At 43.3% G+C, this 23,436-nt stretch overlaps 1 protein-coding gene across 5 annotated transcripts in view; it reads left to right on the top strand.

Moving 5' to 3' along the window:
* GSE1 (Gse1 coiled-coil protein) overlaps positions 1-23,436 on the top strand; it is a 184,019-nt gene that overhangs the window by 146,222 nt on the left and 14,361 nt on the right. For 3 of the 5 annotated variants that reach the window (XM_072421462.1, XM_072421461.1, XM_072421464.1), the window contains one exon: positions 18,521-18,739. The exons of 1 other annotated variant lie outside the window; for it this stretch is intronic. In XM_072421462.1, coding sequence (XP_072277563.1) covers positions 18,521-18,739 — 219 coding nt within the window. Of the gene's footprint in view, positions 1-2,967; positions 3,229-18,520; positions 18,740-23,436 lie in introns of those variants that run through there. One more of the 5 variants, XM_072421465.1, reaches the window with a different exon arrangement.

Genomic DNA, 23,436 nt, shown 5'->3' on the forward strand with positions numbered 1-23,436 from the left:
CCCCCCAGTCGGTTTTACACCTCCATTTTCAGCAAGCGCCATAAACCAATAGGATTTGGGTCCAGGGAGAGATCAGTTACCCTCCAGGATGATTCACGACGGGCGCCTCTCCTCCCTCCCGTCTTCCATGGGCAATAAATCGCGCTCTTGCCATCTGTACACTCCCGAGCGCCGACTCAGGATAATTGATGTCAGCCATTCTCCCTGCCTGTCCATATTTTACAAGAGCATGCCGATTGCCAGGAACTCCATTATTCCAAAAAATGGCGAGGAGCAGAATCGGAACAAGGTGTCCAGATGGAAATTTCGCCCTGTTTCACTTTCACTATACTCTTTTTTTTTTTTTTACGCCCATCTGGCCGCTAACAGAATTAGCTTTGCGCTTTTTTTTTTTCGTTTTAATTCAATTCTGCAGTGAATCTGATATTTGAAATAGAGTGATTGGTAATAGGAATGAAAATGTATTTTCAGGGTTTAGGTCGTTTCTGTCATCTGTCCTTTCTGTGCGGAGTAATAGGGCCCGTGTATTGGAGGACGCAGACGCCATCGAAACGCTGCTGGAGATGTGCCATAATTATCCTCTAGTTTCAGTGCATTGGGTCACTGACCCAGAACAAATGTAGCCATAAGGACTTCTGAGCCTTTTAATCAGATTACTTTTTGTATTGTTGGAGCCATCCAACCCCCTGGATACTCTTAGAATTTCCTCCCAACCTCACAAGACTTTGTACTTTCCCTTCCCCACCGTTTTGTCATGCAGGAGCAGTGCTTGGAAACCTCTGAGTATTGCATGTCTGGTCTTGGGTCTCATTTTCTGAGCTTGGTTGAGTGATCACAGCACAGACATTGGAAGTTCTGCACATCATACGAGGTCTGCAGATTATTGGCTGTGGAAAGGACGTCACATTGCTCTGGATGGGTTACATTGTTACTCTTTAACCTTTACCATCATAAAACCATCCAGTTTGTGTTTTGTTTCCTGTAATGGCTTCGAGATGGCTTTTCCTTCCAGCTTGGGTAAAGGTGAGAATGAGGCACAGATGCCGGAGGAGCCAGTAAAATCTGTGTTTCCTGCTGGCTGTACATGGCTTCGTGTTCCTGTGTATGGCGCACACGCTATTTATTTATATATTTATGTACAGAATATCTCTAGATGCCTGGAAACTACAGAAAATACCTGCTGCACTTCTTAGGCTGGCAACACAGTTTTTCTGTGGTCAGAGTGGTGTCAGCCCTGTCTAGTTTCCTTTTACCAAACTGCCCCCCCCCCCCCCCCCCCCCCCCCACTCTCCAATCTGTAATCATCAGCTAATCATTCTGTAGTCCTGACATAAGCATTGGAGGGGTTAATAATTCTCTTTGAAATAACACCAGACAGATCTGAATTTCCTAACTCATATATAAAGCAAGCAATTAATTTTAGAATTCACATAATGTCAACATTTCCACTGACCCCAAGCAGTTGTCACTCCCTGCACCCATTTTCTTGCTCCCTCTATGGATTTTAGCAGCACATTGTGCCATTCCTATGCTGCAGAGGAACCAGAGGCAGCAGTCCTGCACAGAAGAAGAGTGAAAAGCCTAAATTCATATAAATGTGCATTCAGTTGACTTTCTTGCACAAAGTTGCAGTTTTCTCTGGATAGAATTAGCTGTTCCTTTTAGAAAATTGCAGCACTCCAGCATCAATTAAACTACAAGTGCCAGCAGATTAAGTGATGTTTGTGGCTCGAAACTAGCCCACTAGGTGGAACAGTTATATCAATTGATAAAATGTTCTCCATGAGCCAGCTGGTCATTCTTAGACTTGTAGTTCTTCACATTCTGGTGATGTTGAATATTTATACTGTTATTAGTGCAGTGCAATGCTCTGTAAATTCTAATTCTCAGCTATCTGTCGCCTCCTAGTGGTAGACTGGGTGTAAACACAACTTGGCAGTAAAACTGCATTTTTGTTCATTGGAAGCAGTTTGTCTCATTTGATGTGGTCGGTGACAAGTTTGTACAAATGTTACCAATTTCGCAACAATTTCTTTACAGCAGGAAAAATCCAGCACAATAAGAGTTTGATACATTGTGTTGTATACCAACAATTCATTTCAGTCCAGGCAGATCTGAATAGCCACAGGTTCCATATTTGTCCTGATTACAGTCTCTCTTCGGTTGCTGTAGCCCCAAAATGTGGGAGGAGCTGGGAACACCAGAGATTTGCTGGTGGGGAATTCTGAGATCACCAGCCTTTTCTATAAAGGGGGCCATGGGCCTGAAGGGTCAACTAATGTGCTGGAAAGGCTGAAGATCTGCACCTGCTCAGGATGACACCCTTAGGATTGGCACTAAAAAATGTAACCAATGGGTACTAAGCAGACTCCTAGAGACTGGCACAATGCACTGGCCAATTACTAGACCTGAGCACATGGCATTGACTTGTAGCAAATAGCAGACAAATACTGACTGAAGGGCTTGGGGCTTCTTTTATTGGCAATTCTAAGGTTAGTATTAGGGTTCCGTTCACTTTTATATTAACATTTCACAAGTGAAATATAATCACACCGGGCATAGTGAATTAAGTATAGTAAGAACATCACATGAAAATGTTTGCGCTGGGATTGTTGCACAGTGTGCTAACAGAAATGTGAATAATATTATGCGTTGCAGGAACGGTATCCATGTGAAGTGTAAATGAGCCCTAAAAACTCAATACACAGCCGTTCCGAGAAAGTAAATTTGAGATGTTAAAATATTAAAACGATTTGTCCCACTGAATATTATTTGTAGCATTTATAGAAGGTTGACCAATTTTTTCAGGTGACCGCAGACCTAAAATTTCCTGTCCCCTCCAAGCGCCGTCTGTGGGTAGGTTCGGCCTCGTGTTGGATTTCAAGGAATTGCACAATCTCCATGCTGTGAATGGGGTTATTGCTGCCGCTTTGAAGCCTAATTACTGCTGAGGGAGTTTGTGTTTTAGCAGCTGAAATCTGATCCCTTTTGTCAGTGTGTTTGTGGCCACAGGTTTGGCTGCAGGCAGGCGGTGGGGGGGAGAGAGAGAGGCGCTGGGTGTGGACAGGAGCAGCAGGTGTTTATAGACTGGCACCGCCCCTCCGCTGGGTCATCTGCTCGGGGGAGCTGGAAGGCAGATCAGTGCAGTGACTTGCCTGTGGCTGGATCTGCGTGTCATGGCTGTGAGCTGGCCTATGTGACACAAAGGACTTCCTATTGTCATGAAAGGTAAGCCTCGCCGTCACCTTGCGCACTGCCCGATTAAGGTGACTTGACTTCAACGTACCCCCAATGCTCTATTGCATCTGGGGTCAGCGTGATTTTTCTTTTTTTGATTTTAAAAAAAATTGTTGCAAATTGTATATATCTGGCATGATTCAGAATTGTACAAAAATATTCTACTGAATTTTTTAGATTTTCACTTCCTAAACTCCGCTTGGCCTCTCAATTTATCGCCATCGTTCCCACAATTCTATGCTTGGCCGTCTTGGGTTGATAGGTTGCTGATGATGATTAATTTTACTGGGAAAGTCCAAAACTTTCTGTCTTTGGTTAGTGGAGAGATCGTGGGCACCCAAAATATCGCTGCATTTTAACAAATTATTTGCTTTTGATGTGCGAGGGATTCTATAAGGGAGGAATAATAACCATTGTGAATGTTTTATGTCGTCTCTGTACTTTACACTTGTTCGTTTTATATTATTACATTGTCGATTAGTTTATCGGCTGGGTGAATTGAAGAACCAGGTGGCACTGATGCAGGCCCAGCTCTTCATTATACTTTTCAGGTTTCTTGTATTGTAATATGTTGGTGTTTTTAGCTTTGTTTTGGGATATTTCAGTATCTGTAGAGGTTGAATGAGTGCGTGTTTGCAGAAATAAAAAGCTTTCCGTACCTGTGCGTAGGTGGAGTCTGGGATTAAGGCTTGGAGACGGTGCCAGAGATATAATGAAGTATTAATAGAGGGCCGGATAGAGATCAGGAAATGAGAGAATCTGTTGTGGAGATTCCTGTTTTCTACCGTCACTCATTCGCTGCAAGAGGCGTCAGGTTTCACAACAAACGCAAGTGAGCTCTCGGGCAGAGGTCCTGCCCTTTGGCCCCAGATGCCCTTACGCCTTGAGGGCCAAGCTGGCCAAAGTGACCTCTTGGCTGCTTTATTTGCTGGACTGCTGATCTGTCTGCTGCTTCTAAAAATATATGAAATGAGGAAATTCTCATTTTGCTCCATTCTGGTCTTTTCTTACCATTTAAACTGTTTTATCACTTCAATAAATGCCTGTTAATCATGTTGGACATTCACTGCTGTACTTTTTATCCTGTGCTTGATTACCAGGAAGTATGTTAGGACTACAGAACCTCTTCCTGTATGATATGGAGTGGAGGAGTGTTTTGTAGAACTGACCAAGGGTGATCAGTCACTGCTTCGTGTCACCCTAAGACAGGAATTGTGTTAGTGGCAGGGTCACAGTGCTGGTCTTGAAGTACTGGAGTTCTGGGCTCATTTTCCAGTTTTAAAGACAAGGAGTTTTGGATTGTGAAAGTCACCGAAATGCTGGAAATACAAACATGTATGGGAAGCTATGACTTCATGTGAGCAAGGACACTGAAGGAGAGCCAAATGAAACTAGTCCTGTGTACTCCGTAAGGTGCTCTGGAATATGTTGGCGCTATGTTACAAAAGGAAAAAAAAGTTTGCACAGTGGAATTCTGCAGTTATCCCACATCTGATTATTTACTTGCAACTGCCAACCTGCTCATCCACTCCATTTTCAGCCTTTTATCACAACTTGCAGAGACATGCTCTGTAGTTACTCATAGCAACCAATCAGAACATACTTGTCCGTGCAAAAAGAAAAACATTCCTTAGGATCACAATGTTTTGAATGCAGAAGCAAGGCTGGATAAAGAACAAGCAATTCTTTCTGAGCATTGTTGGAGAAAATGGCGAATGTCTGGTGATTGATATTGGGGACTGAACGTGTGGGAGATTTTCCTTACAGCTGGCTAATATTTTACTCTTCAGAGTGAAGAAATCTTGTACTTTCAGTGCAAGAACAATGGCGGGCAAAAACAGCTGATGTCTCTGTGCTGTGCAATCTGAGAGGATAACTTCCTATAAATGGCCAGCACAGGGCCCAAACAATACTGGATAAGTTTCCTGCCACCAAGACCGGACTGAACTATTCTTGAATCGTAAAAGGAATTGCTCACAGCTTCTCCACCATCAAATTATCTATTTCCTTTTCTTTGTTATAAACTGATACACCATAAAACCAGCAAAACCTATTTTTAATCCTTTCAGTCTGTGCCTATGCTGTTGATTGGCCCTTTGATCATCATAAACCTGACCAGTCTCATCTAAGGTTGGCATTTTACGGGGTTCAATAAAACTCCATGGAAAGCTGTGTGGTCTGAGACACAAACTGGTATAACTGCTCCTAAATGAACTAATAGGCACTTTTTTTGTACTATGACATTTTAACCCCTTTTATTGCCCCCAATATTGGATTTTCCTGCACGTGTGACCCCAAACCCCTCCCTTTTTTTTTCTCAATTCTCCAGATGCTTTATTGATGGGTCCATGAAAAGAAAGGGGCGGTGACAAGTCCAAAGCTTTAGGTCGCAGAAAACAATGAGCGGACCGGTCATTTGTCTGATTTATGGCCTGTTCACACTGATAACATAAGGTAGGGAGGGGTAGGAAGGCAATTAGCCAATAAATGAACCAGATTTTGCTGTGTCAGAGTAGCGGCGCACTGGCCAATTATTGCACAGCGCCAGATAATCGCAAGTTAAAATGAGTGCAAGTCACTTGCTGCTGAAAACTTACTCGAACTAGGAAGAAGGAATTAGATTGCGGTTGTTCGTCTTTTGGAGAATGTCAAGGAATGAAATCATTAGTTATTTCAGGATGAGGCAGATTTTAGCATTTGATGGCGTGCAATTAAAGATCTGAAATTGGAAACAGAGAATCTGTGACTGATGCAGCAAACTGCAGCCCCTCCGCAGCAGTCCAATCATACAGCATTATCTGTACCACCAGCAATGGTGATAAAACATAGCCGTTCACCTGTATAAAAGCATCTGCCATAATGGAAGGCGATAGCAAGCTCTGACCTAAAACCCAACCATACCCCCCACCCCCTATCCTGCCTGCAGGGCACATCACAGATGCCAGCGACCCGCTGTGCCTGCCCTCCTCATCCTATTGTGGAGAAGTTAATTGGAATGTGTGTGACAGAGACTGAGAGAATAACCCCCTCCCCTTCATTACCCAGAGATAAGCATCACAGCCCCCCCACCCCCTGTTATTTTTCCCTTGCATGCCCCTGAGGCATCTAACTGTGCTATGCACATCTCCCTCTTCCACACCTCATTATATATTCTCTCCATGAATATTTAATGTATAGAAGAGTGCAGACCTTCGCTTGTAAAAATCTGTAGGTGTGTGTACGTGTCTGTGTTTATATCCATCCCTCAGCTGTGCTCAGTAGTCGGCGGCCTTGCTTTGCAGAAGGGATATCTTGGCTTTTCTTGCCAGCAGTGCTCAAGGGTGGGCTTCTCCTGGGACCCTGCTTTCAGAATGTGTGTCTGTCTTTCAGAAAGTTCCTCTGTATAGACTGATAGGACCAGCTCAGTGTTTTCTATAGAGCACTGCGGTATATGTCAGAGCTATATACATATGTATAATAATAGTGTGTGACTGGGGGGGGGGGACATTAGAGTTTCAGCCTCTCTGTACAGAGACTGATGGGACTGGCTCAGGTATATGTCAGAGCTATATAAATGTATAATAATAGTGTGTGACTGTGGGGGGGCATTACAGTGTCAGCTCCTCTGTACAGAGACTGATGGGATTGGCCCAGTGTTCTCTGTACAGCACTGCCGTATAGGTCGGAGCTATAAAAATGTATAATAATAGTGTGTAACTGTGGGGGGGGCATTAGAGTGTCAGGTCCCCTTTACAGGACTTCGGTATATGTCAGAGCTATATATATGTATATTAATAGTGTTCGATTGTGGTAGGAGATTATTAGAGTGTCTGCTCCTCTGTAAAGTGATGGATTATAAACTTGCTCGGATTGATTTAGTATGTTTATACGCTGCTGTGTCTACGATGAGGGTCTTGCATCATCCCTGTCCTGCGTTTCCACTTCAGAGTGAGACCCCAATGCAGTCACTGATGCTGAGATTTCACCGGCAGAGGTAGAAAGATAAGATGGCAGAGGACCCAGCTGAGCGGATTCCATTTATAGCATAATTGCCACCTTCGGGTTGACCCTTTAAGTAGTGGTGAGCATTGCTCTATGCGCCCTGGCACTCTGAGCCTTTCATAGTCCTGACAGGTATTGATCCAGGCAGATGTTTGAGCTGACCATGTTGGACAGAAGCACTGCTGTTAACCCCTTTGTGTAAATGATGAGGATGGTAATTGTTGTCAGATGTCACTGTGGCTATTATTGGACTTTGTCTTTACAACACAAAGGTGAAGTGTGCAGGGGGGCATTATCTAATGACACTGTATAATCAGACCATCAACCTTACTGAATTCCCCCCTCCTCCGAAGATCAGACAACACAGCCGGGGCCTTTTCACACAATTCACATTGTTGTACTGCCATAGAAGGATGGCAAACAGGGCAGCTGCCTATAGTACAAATAAAAACAGGTTGTATACTTTTTAGGCTTAGATGTGATAGAGAATGGCTTTATTTTATACTTTTACTAATACACAGGGTGATTCTGATGAGAAAACTCGTTGCAGCTTCTGACATGAAAATATCTGCCATGCTGCTTGGAGCCAATGATCATGTGATCTGGTCACACGATTCATTCTTGGTAAGATTGTATTATATTTCAGTATTAATGTTGGTTCAGAAATGGTGATCTAGGCCAGAGTAATACTACTTATAGATGATTTGTTTTTTATCATTAACTTCACTTTTAGGAGAACCTGTTGCTATGAAAAATGCTTTTGGGTTGCACTGGTTCTTTCCTCTGTGCTTTATCTTCCCCCCCAAAGAAGCTTGCAATCTTCCTCCATACAGTCAGGTGGCTTGTAATCAATATAAGTTTCTTCCAAATTACAAGAACATAAAGACCATACAAGTCTTGCTGGAAAGCTACAGTAATGTTTGTCCTTTCACCACAATCATATTTCAGGGTTTCTCTGCTCCTTTAAAATATATGGTTTAGTCGGCTGATATTGTCCCTTGTGAGAAGTTGGGCTGTAATGGGTTTTGGGCTGATTCCTTTCACTAGCAGAGGACACGAGATGAGGTGTCAACAGTGAGAGTAGAGAACACGCCAGAGGCGCTGCTCACAATGGCTGACTTGTACAGCTTTTTCTGGCACTATCTCAGGGTCCTGTGCTGCGTGATAACTGGAATGCACATTAAGATCTTCTGCCATGCTGCCTGCTGCCAAACTAGCAATGTGGCTACTGACCTAAACCTTCTTTTCTAAAGTAAAATGTCATAAAGATTCAGCGTTACCCCCCACAGATATACATGTTTTGGGCTATAGTACTCGACTCGCAAACATTGCTGTACTACTGACAGTCCCAATTTGCCCCTTTTAACTTTTCTGTTCTAAAAATACGCTGCAGGAGTGCTCCTTCCTCTAAAATTCTCCTCTCCTGAAATACTCTGCTCTGCTGGAGGACTCTGCTCCTTCCTCTATAACTCTCCTCTACTGAAATACTCTGCCCTGCCGGAGGACTCTGCTCCTTCCTCTATAACTCTCCTCTCCTGAAATACTCTGCCCTGCCGGAGGACTCTGCTCCTTCCTCTATAACTCTCCTCTCCTGAAATACTCTGCTCTGCTTCCAACGACTTTCCTCGTTCGTCGGCGTCGTTGGTTACTTTTTTTACGAACGATTTTTGCCCAATCGATCGTTCGTCGTTCGTTCGTCGTTCATTTTGAACGATAAAAATTGGAAGTGTGTACGCACCTTAATACTTATATGTGTACTGTGTTTTGCTGGGCACTACAGCAGTAACACGGCCTATCAATTTTCAGTCAGCCTGGCATCGAAAGAGTTTCTATTTTGGCCTGTTGAGAAATTTGTGCGTGGTTGATGAGGGGGTATTAGAAGTGGTCCTGCCACTCCTGTGACTTAACCCGGGCTCCAACTGTGCCGTACATTGTAGGGTATTATTAACGAGGAGCGGAATTGGGGGGGTGGGCGGTGGTGGAGGAGGGAATTGGTGCTTGAACTAGGACCCAAGAGAAGAAAAAAAAAAAACCCTTGAAACTATTAGCTTGTAATTACAGAACGAGGGGAGGTAGCGGGCCCGAGGTCTGGTGTCAGAGGAGGCGCGGATGAAAAGAGACGGTAATTACTAAAGCTGCAGGAGGCAGACGCTACGCTGATTGCATTTGGAGGAGAGGGAGGAGAGAGCGGTGCTCTTTATGTATTACCGCTGGGTAATTTTCAGTTGGGAGACTAAAAGTCCCAGCAGGTCTTTGTCCCGGGACTTTAAAGTTTCTCTAGCTGCTGCAGGGGTGGCTTTATAAGAAGGGCACTGCCTTCTCATTACTGCGCGTTGACTGATTATCTTAGGCTTTGCAGAGCCGACAGTGGAAGTGGGCCATTGAAGGCCTCTTGAGCTGTTAACAAGCTCCAAGCTCTTCCTCCTCACTGCTGTGAGATGCGTTTTGATGTTGATGGCTTATGGCAGGATGGTGATGTCCTCATAATGTTGCTTATTCATTCTTTTAGAGGAAGAAAACATACGTGGAGCAAATGATTACTTGATGTGGACAGCCTTGTCTTTCCCGTGAAGGGTCCTGGTAAAACTCCATGACATTGTAGACAATTCCAGCATTGTGATTACAGTTTTGTGAAGACCGTTTTCCATTCCCCCCATGACTGCGTCCCCATGTACAAATCCAGCTTCATAAAAACATGGGGTCACCAGTTTGGTGTGAAGGAATTTGAGTGTCTTGCACAGAGCCCTGACCTCAACCTTACTGAACATCTTTAGGATGAATTGGAATAGTGAGCAAAATCTGCTCATCCATTGTTAACAAAAAATCACAAAATCAGCAAAAAAGCTCTGCTAATTCTTTGTTTAGGATGTCAAATAAGCCTGTCCTATGGTGAAATAAAAGTTTCACAGACCAAAGGAAGAGATTAACATCATGCCGTTTGGGTGTGACGATAACCGCCCACTGATGCTTCATTGTATCATTTTGTATCAATCAACCGTCAAGACAATAAGTCTTTGCTTGTATTTATTGGATCATCATCACCCACCATACATGACCACAAAAATCTGGGTGTAGGATTTTCATTTGTTGCTCCATGCTTTGTCACTTCTATGTATATACTTCATATATGGATACAGGAATTTGTACCTGCTTAGAACAGCACATAATGGTTTTACTGTCCCTTTAACAGCCATTAGCACACCATGATTTCCTGTCCTCTCCATCCTCCCACTGTAATGAGGCTCTCAGAATTCCATATCTCTCCCTTTCACTAATCTGCTCTCATTCTGTAGCTTCTTCATTTAGCTCTTGTGTGCTGATAATCCTCTACTTCCACTCTGCGTGTCAGTGCTGCTCTCTACTGGCCAATATGAAGAATACATTTCAAAGTGCATCAAGAGTACCTGTCTTAACTTACTCTGTTGCTTTACTGTCTCTATATGCAGATCGAGTGTTTTGCAAAGACTTATGTTATATTAGGAACTTTGGTTCTACAGATGGATACCACACTGGGGAAAAGTGCAAGCTCCCATTTTGGTATAGGTCTGAGCTAATAAACAAAGTAGTATAAGTGTGTGACTATGGAGTTCCTCTGTTCAGAGACTAATGGGACTAGCTTGGTGTGCTCCATACAGCACTGCGGTATATGCCAGAGCTATATAAATGCTGCTGCTGGCATTTACTTACTATAGTGTCTCATATATCTATATAGCTGCTTAGTCCCTATTTTGACCCTGTAAGGAGGCTCTGTAACTAGAAACACTATAGTAAGTTTGGTGAATCTGGTGTAGGAGGATTTGGTGTGTGTACTGTTGAAATTTGGTAATGACAATTCAGTTGTATTGTGAGGAACCCTCAGAATGTTGCAGACGCTGGGGATGTCTTACGAAAGCTGAGCAGTACTGATCAATAATATGTTACATCTGGTGGCTTCTCTTTCGTGGAGTTGGATGTAAAATTCGGTAGCTGCAGTGCCATGTTTACATATTTCACGGGGGAGCCATTTTGCACGGGTGACTTGGTGTGACAAGTGCACCTGGACCGCTGTCACTGGAAGATTAATGTAGTGGCGAGGCTCAGCGCTCTCGCTGGGAACAGCTCTGATGAACCTTCTCCACTCTCCTGAGACCTCACAACCATCCACTGAAATGCAGAAATCCAATATTCTTCATGCAGAACCTGCGCTGGGCGCCAAGGTTGACAGAGCGTTCCAGTAATGACAACGGTGCCTCGTCAGCGCAGTCCAGAAGTGACTCTGTCGCTCATTATCTGTGTACGCTCTGCGTTGTCCTGGAGAAGTCTGAACAAAGAAGCGCTGGGACCGAATTTGAAAAAAAAGACATCTTGATCTTTAAACCGTTTTCTGCTGGTTGGATCAGCACAATATCTCCCCAATAAATTTTATTTTAATAAACAAAAGTAAATATGAGAATAAACTCTATAGGACTCCTCTCCCCTAATTGAGTGTAAAGGATTTGCTGCACAAGTTGCCCTGAGCTACCATGGATCACCCTCTGGCCATATTCTGATCACATACCCCATGCGCCTGCTGGGGCAACAGTGGGGGGGAAGGAATGACAGTAATCCCTTTTCTTTATCTCAGCCCCCAGATAACCAGAGCTGCCTGACTTTCTCTCCTTCTAAAGGCGAGAACACAATCAGCTAAGCCTTCAAGTTTATCTATGATCTTGCTAAAGATCTCCCTTGGAGCTACACCTAATCCAAGGCTATGAAGCAGAGCCACGGATCAGAATTGTGCATTCACCTGATCACCTTGTGCATTATGGCAGACATTGGCCATCATGGAATATGTGAGGGTGCCCGGGTGTCCCCTTGCCTGCCTGCACTCTAATTCTCATTAAAAATTGTCTAATGTCAGAAATATACTTCGTAAAAGCGGCCCAATCCTCAGATATTATTAATAATATTATATAGCGCCAACATATTACACAGCGCCGTACATTAAATAGGGGTTGCAAATGACAGATACAGAAAAGCTTACAATCTAGGGGGGGGGATGGGGGATTGCTGTATTAAGTGCATGTAACCCTTCCATAGCACTCCCCTGGTAATACCATCTCTTCATTATCCAGGGTCATCTACTACTACCTAAACTTGAGATGTTCGCTTGGGATAAACACAATCATGTAAATCCCGGTGTCTGATACAGATCAGCCATTCTAATAAGATTAAATTTTATTATAGTATTATAGTAGATACTTTTGAAAGCCCCATTCTGTAGTGCCTACAAATTCGGATCAGCCATTTCTGCAAACTTTCACCTTGTGACTTGCTATAAAGTTACAACGTTGCAGTCTGATCACTGGCGGAGACACAGAGAATGCTTCCTCCTGCTTGTAGCAAAATCATTGACCAAAGCACATAGGCGGCTTTTTAATGCTAAAAGGTGGAAATTTTTAGAAAAAATGAAACCGTTGTACATCTTAGAATCTTAGGAAGCTGTTCAGATACCTGTAAAGTTACTTAAAATACCAAAATAATTTTGCTAAATTGTTGCAGAAAAATATTCTATTTCAGAAACTGCTGGTTTCTTGCAAGCTATTGTAACATTCGGACGCCGAGGAAGAAAATTGGTTCCGTAATTTTTATGTTGAAACGTTTGCATTAAAAATGAAATAGTTCAGAATTTTTCACTGGCCTGTTATGACCTTGTCTTCAAGCCAGTCAGCTGACAGTTTTCTCAGTTTTCTGATGACAGGCATTCCTCAGTATTTGGATTGCAGCAGTTATCTGCTTCCTGCCCTTCCTCTGTCTATAGGTAACACTTGTGTACCCCCCACCATAAAAACCCCTCCACAAAAGTCTGTTTACATAAGTCCATCAGGGTGATGGTGACAGAGCCAGTCAGTCTGCCCTCTTCCCTGCAGGGGGAAGCTGGTTTAAAGGGCAATCAAGGGCCAATTAGGTCTGGACACAGCAGTGGGGGTCATGCAATAAATGTGCTGGCATACGGTAATCTCTCTGCCCCTTGGCTGGTAAGAAACTTTTAGCAGTTTTACAACTATGTAAGGAGATTCTAACAATGTTAAAGCTCATATATTAAAGAGGAAGTAAACTGAAAAAGGCAGAAAACAAAAAATAAAATCCACTTGCCTTCAATTCCGCAGCGCAGTCGATAGCTCCGGAGATGTCTTCCATCGGGTCTCCCCTTGTCCCAGCGCCGTCATCTTCTCCTTTTCTTCCGGGTGCTTCTACGTCACCCGACTCAGGCACGAGATCAGCAAATTTTTCTCTTTTCACATAAATGCTCGAGCATGTGCAGAAGAAGCACCCAAGAGCCTCCTGGGATGCGTGACATAGGTATCCCTGGGATGCTTTGCGCTCCCATTCATTCTAGATCGCCTAGGCAGGCAGTGTTTATTAAAAAAAGGGTGTTGCACTTAATAAACTAACAGAATTTTTACTTTACAAAAAAGGGCTGACATTTCTGAGTTTAGGTACGCTTTCACAACTTATGCCTGGCTGTAGGCTCATTAAAGTGTACGCTCTTCTGTACAGAGACTATGACTAGCTCAGTGATAAATATATTCTAATTCTGTGTGACTGTATAGATTTTAGGGTGCAAGCTCTTCTGGCAAAGTTCGAGCATGTTGTGCACATTTCTGTGTAATATGTAGCTAATTTTCTGTTACTTTGTACAGCGCCACCATATATGAAGGCGATATACAATAGCATAGTGTGTCCTCCACAGTGTAGCAGTCAGGAAAGCCCTTTGTATTTATGTTATGGATTCTTCCCTTTCTGTGCCACTACCCCCCCCCCCCCTTACCCTTGCCCCCCCCTTTTATTTTACAGAGGGTAGCTGGCTGGGAGGACACAGCGGGGTCAGACGCCCCCTGATCGGTGCTGCCTCAAACGCTTTGAATAGACTCCTCTGCTGAGTCTCATGACAAAACAGTCAGTGTTATCTGCAGGCTGCCTGCTCAGGGAGATGGGGCCAGCCCATGTGACGCTGGTGGCAGCTGTTCCAGGCTCAGTGTCAGCTTGTTTTCACAAGGCAAGTGTGCTGTTGCTTTGTTAGATAAGCCCAGGCGCTCTGGAGGAGCATTATGCTATGTCCCAGAGCCTTTATGCGCAAAGCGTGCGATTCAGCTTGTCGATTCGGCGGAAACTGAGCCAAAAATAAGAAGGAAGAGCCGACGCCAACCTTTGTAGTAAGCAGACTTCTCTGTCTCTTTGCTCTTGCACCGTATTTTAATCTTTGCCTTTTCTTTGTCGTGTGTGTGTTTCCTTTTGGAAATTGTGCTATGTGCCATGTGAACTGTTGGAGCGCAGGGTTACTTAACAAGCGAGGCAAAAGTGGTTGTATATTATTGAGGAAGTTCCTGGAAAGAAGTATAGCTGCTCCAATTACGACCATGCACACAGCTGCTTCTTAGGGGGTAGTGCTGCAAGCGTATTGATAGTTAAACACCACCGTACAATCGCCGTTGGCCTTTCAGGATTAGAACCGTGATGACTGCAAATGCCTACAAATCTATCTCAAATCCTGCATGATGCAGCGAAGGTTTACAGCAGACTGGTGCAGGATTTGGAGTATGTCTTCATAAATCCCCTCAGTGTACAGTAACGATCTTGCTGCTTGATTGTAGTATCGATCTGTCTCGTTAGTGCCCCCCCCCCCCCCCCCTCCTTTCCCTGTCCTTGGTTTGTTATGGATTTTTGAATCCATAACATCCCCCCTTTTCTTTCTCTCTGGGCTTCAGAATTAGGATTTGTTCTAAATTGCTCATTCTGACTGTATTGGATGTATCTGCAAAGTTTGGGTGTAAATGGGTCACATCATTCAGGAGTCTGATAGGTCTGTCGCTCCTCACTGGATGGTTTCCATGCTAGGTCCCACAGCAGTCTTTTGCCTGAGAAATGAATGTGCTGGAAGCATTGCTAAGTAGTCCCTTTCGCATAGACAAGACGTGACAATCGCTCATGCAAAGATTCTTCAGAGTGTCGGGGACGCTTTGTGTATTATTGGTAGTTTGATGCTCCAGTTAACTCTTATCAAACCATGTATGGCTGCCCCAACGGCCACCGCCCTCAGTTTGCAAAATACCAGAAATTTGCTGCACATTGGGCTACTTGTACATGATACAGAACAAGCTGATCTCTTGTCACAAAAAACACGTTGACAGTATCGCTGTCTGATAAGATGGAGGCCCCATATAAGTAGGCGGGGGACAAAGATCCATTTTCAAGTAAACCTAATAAATTAGCTCCGTGTGCTGTATATTATAAACTGTTGCTATCTTATTTGTCACAGTAACTGTGGACGGTGTCTGCAACATGTTGGTGCAACCACTCGCATTTTCCACCAGAAGCACATGTGAGCGCATGATAACACAGAAGCACAATTGACAAACAGTTGTCGCCCTATAACAGGAAGTTTCCAATAAAGGATCTACATGGCAGGAGCACCAGGGATTACTTTACTGAAAGCTTGAATTCTAAACAATTGAAAAGGGCTTTTCAAATGACATGAACATGTTAAATCTTGTACGTGAGTCAACCTTGGATCTGCCTCAAAAGTTTTATTGTGTACATTCCAAACAAAATGCACCTTGGGAGAATCTAATATTTGGTTTGCGTCACATGGGTTACACATTTGTTTTTTTCACCCTGCTCTTGTGTTTTGCTCTTTGAATACAATATCTGGCACCTTGTGTCCCTCCGGTTTAATCCAGCTTCTTCTTATCATCCAGAGCCAGCAGACCTGCTAAGGTCTCAGTAGGGATCTCTCATTTCTCTCTGCTTGATCCCATGGTGACACAGACAGAGATTGTCTGATCAGCACAAAGGAGGTCTTCTGGAGCATGCGGAGAAGAGGCATTTTAGCCTCTGGGAAATTCTTTTCCTTGCCTCTTTTATTGCTTCCTTTTCAGTGATGAGTTGGATCTTATAAGCCGAGATCCCTTCCTTCTCTCTCCCCTTACTGTCTGGTAGGTCGGTGTCAGGAGCATTCTGTAGGTCCTCCAGCTTTGCACTTGTGTGATTATGTTTGGCTTTGTCTATTAGGATATTAAATCTCACTGGGCTGCAGACACTCCCTCTTAGTTGGGTAAAAAGATTCATCATGGCAATGGTTCTATCATAATTGGGCCACATTTCCTGCACAGCATGAGGACTGAGCCTGCTAACATACACATGCAGAGTAAAGGGAAAATTCAGCATAGTTCATTCATGTGCAACTTGGCTGTTTATAGGCAGACAGCCGAATGACTTTTCAAACCCAATTTTAATGTTGCGTTGGGACCTTTAAGTAGTAAGAGGGTCTGTGTGGAACTTGCATGTGGAAAGACACCTTGCAATACAACAGTGGTGCCAATATTTTGGCTGTAAGGGTTTTATTGCTCATGTGTGTCACCAGGCCATCCATTCTTCTAGGAACAATTGAAATACATACTTTGTTCAAACTAGACCTAAAACATACAACACCTCCACAGACAATAAAGCATGAAGCAACCATCTTCTACTCCTATGTATTACTAGGCTTCCTGCTGGGCTATGAATGAGCATTCACCACCAATGAGGTCCTCCTTGTGTTCTTTTATCCTGAATGCCTCCCCATAGAGCTTCTAATGTATGCATTGTGCAACACAGAGTGATTTCACATAAAAAAGGATTTCTTAGTGTTCCTCTGGAATCCTTTCTTTGTGATCTGGATATTCCTTGGGGCAGGGATAGACCCTGTCCAGTTTTTGCACCTGGCCGGCCTCGTTGTATGACCCACTGTGGGGCTTCAGAGCAGCAATGGAGTTAATGCATGACAGAATTTGGGGCCTGCAATTTCTGACTCTGCCATTCCAAGAAGAAAGTATAATTTGTTCTTTTGTATGTTTCTTATATAAATTTTAAATCTGTGTGCTAAAGGCCAGCCCTTTTAAAGGGTTCTGCACCCGTTGCAACTCTTGAGCATGCTCCGATGCTGGCAAACGCCATGTGACAATGTCTGGTTGCTTTAAGTACAACTACAGAATAGAAATCCTAATCCTAGAAGGGTGAGGTGGGAAAGAAATGTCTCAGTGTTTCAGTGTACCAATGCTTGCCAGTCTAGTATTTGCATTGCAGCGAGGACTGACCTCGTGAGCCGTGTCATGTTGAGTTCACAGCTTTTGAGAAATGTCTCTTCACCTCTCCTGTCCTATGCTGGCTGTGTGCGCCCTGTACAAATGTCAGCAAACAGTTATACACCATTAACATTCCTGCTGGTGACCCCAGGAAACGAATTTGCTACTTGATAACAGAAGTCACTGGCTATTTTTATGGGGGAAATGATTACCTTTGTAGCGTTTTATTAACAGATCTGACAGCACTTTTTACACTTTGCATGTTAGGACTTGAGCATTGATTGACAAGCTAAAGTGTTTTGGCACAAAGTGAAAGCAGAAAGATTGAATTCTGGCCTCAACGTTCAGCTACCCTCTGCCTCGACTTTTATCTCCTGACTTCTCTTCAATAAATCTTTTTATGCTTCAGTCTGTGGCCATGTCTCTCTCTTCTCCAAAAGAAGGATTTTGGCTGTCCAGAGACATGAAACAAATGTGGATTTTTTTTTAAGTGTCTGTACAGCTATTAGGGTTTTCCTTTCCCAAAGAGGTGCTAGGTGTTAGTAAATGCCAGCATGTTTCATAGGGTACAGAACCTGACCCTCTCTTTTTTAGGTTGTCAATGTGTGGGGAGTGACGCAGAAGTATAGTTGCTAATGCTAACCTTCTGTTATCAATTTAGTGCACAGTATTTCTATATGAAAGCCTAAGCCCTGAAGAAGGGGGTTCACTGAAATTAGTTGGCTTTAACTAAAAATCGGTACCAATCATTTGCACAGACACCTCACCAATTCCTTTTGGTGCTCTTTCTTCTTCCTCCAATATAAATTGTGGCAGTGGTCCTCAGGCATTTATTTATAAATCCCTTAGATAATCCATTCTACATCCAGAGGGCTCTTTACTACATAAACTATCATGTCATCCTGTGGTTTCTGCCTGGTTAGGCAGAAGTTGCTGATGTTCATTTTCTTCCCTAGGGAACTACTGTAAGCTCTATCCAGATAGTTCTACAGTAGGATCATTAGGTGCTTCAGTGCTGTAGGCAACATACAAATACAATCCATAAAGTACTGTGTTTTTGAAGGACAGGGCCTCTTTGCAGCGAGTTTTGTGACGTATTTAGCGAATAGCAGCCAGCCCTTGCCCAGCAGTAGTCATGACTGTGTTTTTTTTCTTTTTTGTTTTTCTTTTTAATTTAATTGTTCTGCTTTAGCCTTATTTTTGTTTCTCCCTCATTCCAGGCATGAACCATGAGCCAAAATCAGCTTCCATAGGAATGCTTTCGACAGCCACTCGGACCACGGCCACGGTCAGCCCCCTCACTCCCTCCCCTATCAATGGCTCCCTGGTACCCAACGGCAGCCCGGCGGCCAGCAGCGCGCTCTCAGTCCAGTCCGCACCCTCCTCCAGCTTCGCCGCCGCGCTGCGCAAACTCGCAAAGCAGGCCGAGGAGCCCAGAGGTAAGCCCAGAGATGCTCGGGAAAACCCGCGTCTTGTGCATGTGTGCATGCCAGAGTCACTCCGCCATACATTGCAATGCCAAATGCCAAATGGAAATATCATTCCAGGGTGTTCAGTAATATCCTAATAAATCCGGTCTTTCTGCATGTGTGATTCCTATTACTTTATTTGTATACTAGGCTTTTAAAGATTCAGGGGCAATTCACCCAAAACTGCCATTTTATTGTTCAAGCTTGGCAAGCTGTCCTCACTAGTTCTGTAAATTTCCTGGGGATTAGCATTTCTGGCTCTGCCTTACAATGACCATTATGGGAGTGGGAGTCCATTCTTCTTGTGCACATTTGTTGCTGTCATTTTCTTTTTTTTCCATATTTTAACATATTTGCCATTATATTCTGGACTATGCCTAGGGCTACAGGGGTACTTGATACGAATGTGCAGTTTAGATGTCCTGAGCTGATAGATTTGGGTGTTGGATCCATCAACAGAAAACTCCAACTTAACTAAACATTCATGTTTATGGAGGAATTGGCAGATCTTATTGTCGTAGGAAATAAAGGTGTTTACAACTTGATGAATTGTGGGATCCTTACCTATTCTGAACTCTATAGGCTTTCACAAAGAAAGAGCAAATGCACAATCACTGTGCAATACAACTAGCTGGTAGAAAATGGGTGCCCTGTCTACATTTATAACTCTTTACATGACTCCAATGTTTTTAAACAAGTGTAACTGTAGGGAGTAAAAGATCTGAGATGCATTTTGCACAGAACCCACTACATGGCCAAATATATGTGGAAGCCTCTATGAGCTTTATTATGAAGGTTGTCATCCTTTACCAAAAAAAAAATATATATATATTTATTTTGCCCAAGGGGAGTCTTCTGTGACCACAAGGCTGGATGAGTATTAATAAGAGTATTGCCAGAACCCTTCACTGGAAAAATTTCACCCTCATCATTTGGAAGGGAGGTCCAAATACTTTTGACCATATATAGTGTATATTTGTGTATCAATCCAGTGTGATTTACCCGAGTATAGATATCCGTTTTGTCAGAGCTAACATCACATCCTTGTGTAATTGGATAATATTAGACCTTCTGCTCAGAATATTGTATGGAGATAACATAATCACTTTGCTTTGGGAAGAATGCTGTTTGTGTATTGCTGGCACCTATGTATTGTGTGATGGTCTCTCTCCTCCTCTACCACATAATTCTTATTATCAGATGCATGTTAAGGATTGGCTGTGCTTTAAACTTTGTCAGCCGATAATGAGACGCGCAGCAGAAGCGTTTCCTTCTGATAAGAAGACTTTAGTCATTTCATACATGAATCTGAGAGTTCCAGATCGATTTTCTTCCTCTTCTAGACTTTCAGCTTCTCAGTGAAATGCATCTTTCCCTGAAGGGAGAGCCAGATCTGATATTGGTTTGTGTGGTTTCAACCCTCAAGGCATTGGTGCAGAACGTGATCTTTTTAAGATTTCTTGATGGACAGAACATTAGTCAATATGTGAGGGATAGATGTTTAATGAACAGTTACATACTTTACAATTGATTGAATGAAGTGTGCAATATTTATGTTTGCCTTTAAAAAAAGTGCCAGTATTCCCTTTATTGCTTTTCAGAGTCTGTACTCATTGATATCCTTGGTCTTGTGTAAGGCTCATTAGGGGGAAGCCATTTACCTGCCAGTATGTTTTCGGAGGAAACCAATGCAAACATAAAAATAAAGCCAAGAATCAAACCTGGAACCTTTGTGCTGCAACGCCAGGCAATGAGCTATTGTGTTGTCAGAATATCTCATGAAATGATCTATAGCTGAAGAATAGCGTTTTTCTTAGCCAGAGTGTTTCTGATTGTTTTTTTGTTTGTTTAAAGGGCCACTGTACCAGTGTATAAAATCTTCAACTTGCGTTTCCTACAGTGCAGTAATCCTGGCACCAACCTGGTCCTATTTAGTTGTCCAAAACAGAATCCTCTCTAGAAATCTGGACCTCATCTGCACTTTTTACCCTTTAATTTGGTGTATAGCCAAACATTTGTAGACCTAACCATCACACCGTTGAGATTTGGACATCTAATTAAAGGGACTCCACTTTTCCAGGAAGGTAATCTGCGAAAATTTGGAGTGTGCTGGTGGAAATTAGGGCCAATCAGCCAAGAATGGTCCAACAAATTTTTGAATGACACCCTTCTTACAATCATCATTCCAATTTATTCTGAAGGTATTCAGTAGGGTTGAAGTCCGGGCTCTTTGCAGGACACTCCACACTAAAGGCTACACACATCAGATGGTTCTCGACTGGCTATCGCTTTGTCCAAAAATCACGTTTAGGGCTGGTATCGGACAAGAATCTGGCGTGTATACAACGCTGCTCTGATGTTATCGGATGCATCCTGGTGCTGGGGTTATACACCTCTGTTGCAAAATAGTGCTGTATAGAAACTTGCGATGAAAATTTTAAGCTCAGCCAAGTGACCTTGTTATTTTATACATTACAGCAGTGTTTCCCACACTAGTTAAAATCACTGCATTAGAGCAAATGTACTCCAAATCAACATTTGCAATGACTATATACTCCAACTTCATCTGCCTCATATATGGAGCACAAGTCCCTTTTGAATGCACCCATCCCCCTTCTTGATTTAGCATCCTATTTCCTATGCGCACATTTGTTTGCGGTCCCTAACCCACTCTCATTGCACCTGTTCTTTCTTTTATTGTTCCTGTGTGTTTGATCCCCCCAGCGCAGGTTTTTCCTGTCTCTGTCTGGCTGCAGGTGTCCGTTATATGCACTCCCCCAACATCGCCACTATCTTTCAATGACAGCCATGGGGCAGTCAAGAGAGCCCTCCACTGACAACCTTCTTTTCCAATGCAGAAGGGAAATTTAACAGCAGCAAATTAATTTCATAATTAAGGTAGAAATTACCGGTCGTTTTGCAGAGTACATTAATCTCATAAGTGCCCCATTTAGTGGGATGTGAGAAGCGGATGAAGCTGTAGAGCAGGGAGGGTGCTGGGGGAAAAATGTTCCCTGGGTGGGAGTTCAATCCACAATCTGCTGCACTGGACCAGAAGATTCCAATATCCAGCCCTGCTCCTTCACCCCCATATACTGGCCATGGTATGAGGATGCATGTTGCCATTATGATCTCCATATCTTAATAAAAGAGCACTCTGTTTTTATAATAAATATATCGATTATACAATTTAGGCATTTACATGATATGTAATTGGGAGAAGCAGGTTTTAATAATAAAATACTTTCAGCTTTAGTAAGGTGACTGTCTACACTAAGATGTCCTCAGTCTGCTGCAGGCAGGAGGAAGCATTTCTTCAGTCTCCCCCTGACTGCAACATTGCAAATTTTACAAGTCACAAGTGAGTAAGAGCTGATCTATCATAACATTTGTGAGCTGGACAAACACCAGGATTGATATATATATGTGTCATCCGAGCCACCATCTTAGTCTTAGTAGTAGATGGTGACCCTGAGTGATGCCTAAACAAAGATGGCTTTGTCCTTTGCAGAGAAAGGCAGCTGGAGGTATTGTAAGGGGGAATACTATGATCCAAGATACCTGAAAGTGTTGCACATATTACACAGCATGCTGCACTTGCCATTAAAAAAAAAAAAAAACATTGTATCAATACACCAATTCTTTTTCTTTGTTCATTGTATTATCCTCATAACCCTTCTGTGATGAAGTGGGCTCACATTTTACATAGTTGGGATACAGTGAATGGGGTGATAAAGGATCCGGGAATCCCCCCCTCACTTCTCCCCAAATCCTTGCTTCAGCCCTTGCCATCATTCTTCTGCTTGCACCACGGTAAAAGTGATGACCGCCCTTGAACTGATGAGCGAGACCAGGCCAAGCTGTTAATTGCACACCTTCTGCAGGTCTGGCAGATAGGTTGGCATCAGCGCAAGGAAAGCAGGCGGGGCACAAAACAAAGGTGACAGCGCTACACCAGGACGCCTCGACTCTAATCCCAATTAATTTTATTCAGCCAGTCCGAGCAGAATGCCAGCAGTTAATTACAATGATCACACTGTTGCCTGTCTTTAAAAGCAGGAGGTTGCAGCGCTGCGAGGCCCAGCGCCGTTAATTGCCTGACTCGCAGGGAAGCTATTGATTTGGAGCCGTCAGGGACGGCTCCCCGGCTCAGAAAGGATTACATCCCTAATTGTTCCTAGCCTTCCGTTAACAAGATACGCTTCAATAGCGGCTCTGAACCTTATCAGCCTCTGTGCGCTGTAATAAGCTGCTTCTTCCTTCCGTACTCACATCCGCACTCCTAATGGGGAGAAATGCCGCCTTTAGATGCACATCTCCGATAAAGCTGCCCTGCTTCTTCTGCGGCCTAACTCTAGTGTCCAGGCAAAGCCTGGTTTGGTTCTTACTATTGGATCCCCCAAGAGATTTCACAAACTGTCAGCCAGAATCGATCAAACCAGTTTGGGTGGACGGACCCTTCAAAAAGAAACGCAACTTCTTAAAAAAAAAAAAAAAAAAAGAATGCAATACCAACCGCTGCGTAAATGTAAAAGTTGTCAACTCTTATTATCGCATGGCGTTCTTTACGAAATGCCCTCCAAAAATAAAGACTGGTCTGCTCAAAACCTAAGGCTGAATATCAAGCATTTCCAGAGCTGACCTTGTTGCAAAAAAATAAAGAGAAG

The sequence above is a fragment of the Pyxicephalus adspersus genome, chromosome 9, assembly GCF_032062135.1.
Source record: "Pyxicephalus adspersus chromosome 9, UCB_Pads_2.0, whole genome shotgun sequence".
NCBI lineage: Eukaryota > Metazoa > Chordata > Amphibia > Anura > Pyxicephalidae > Pyxicephalus > Pyxicephalus adspersus.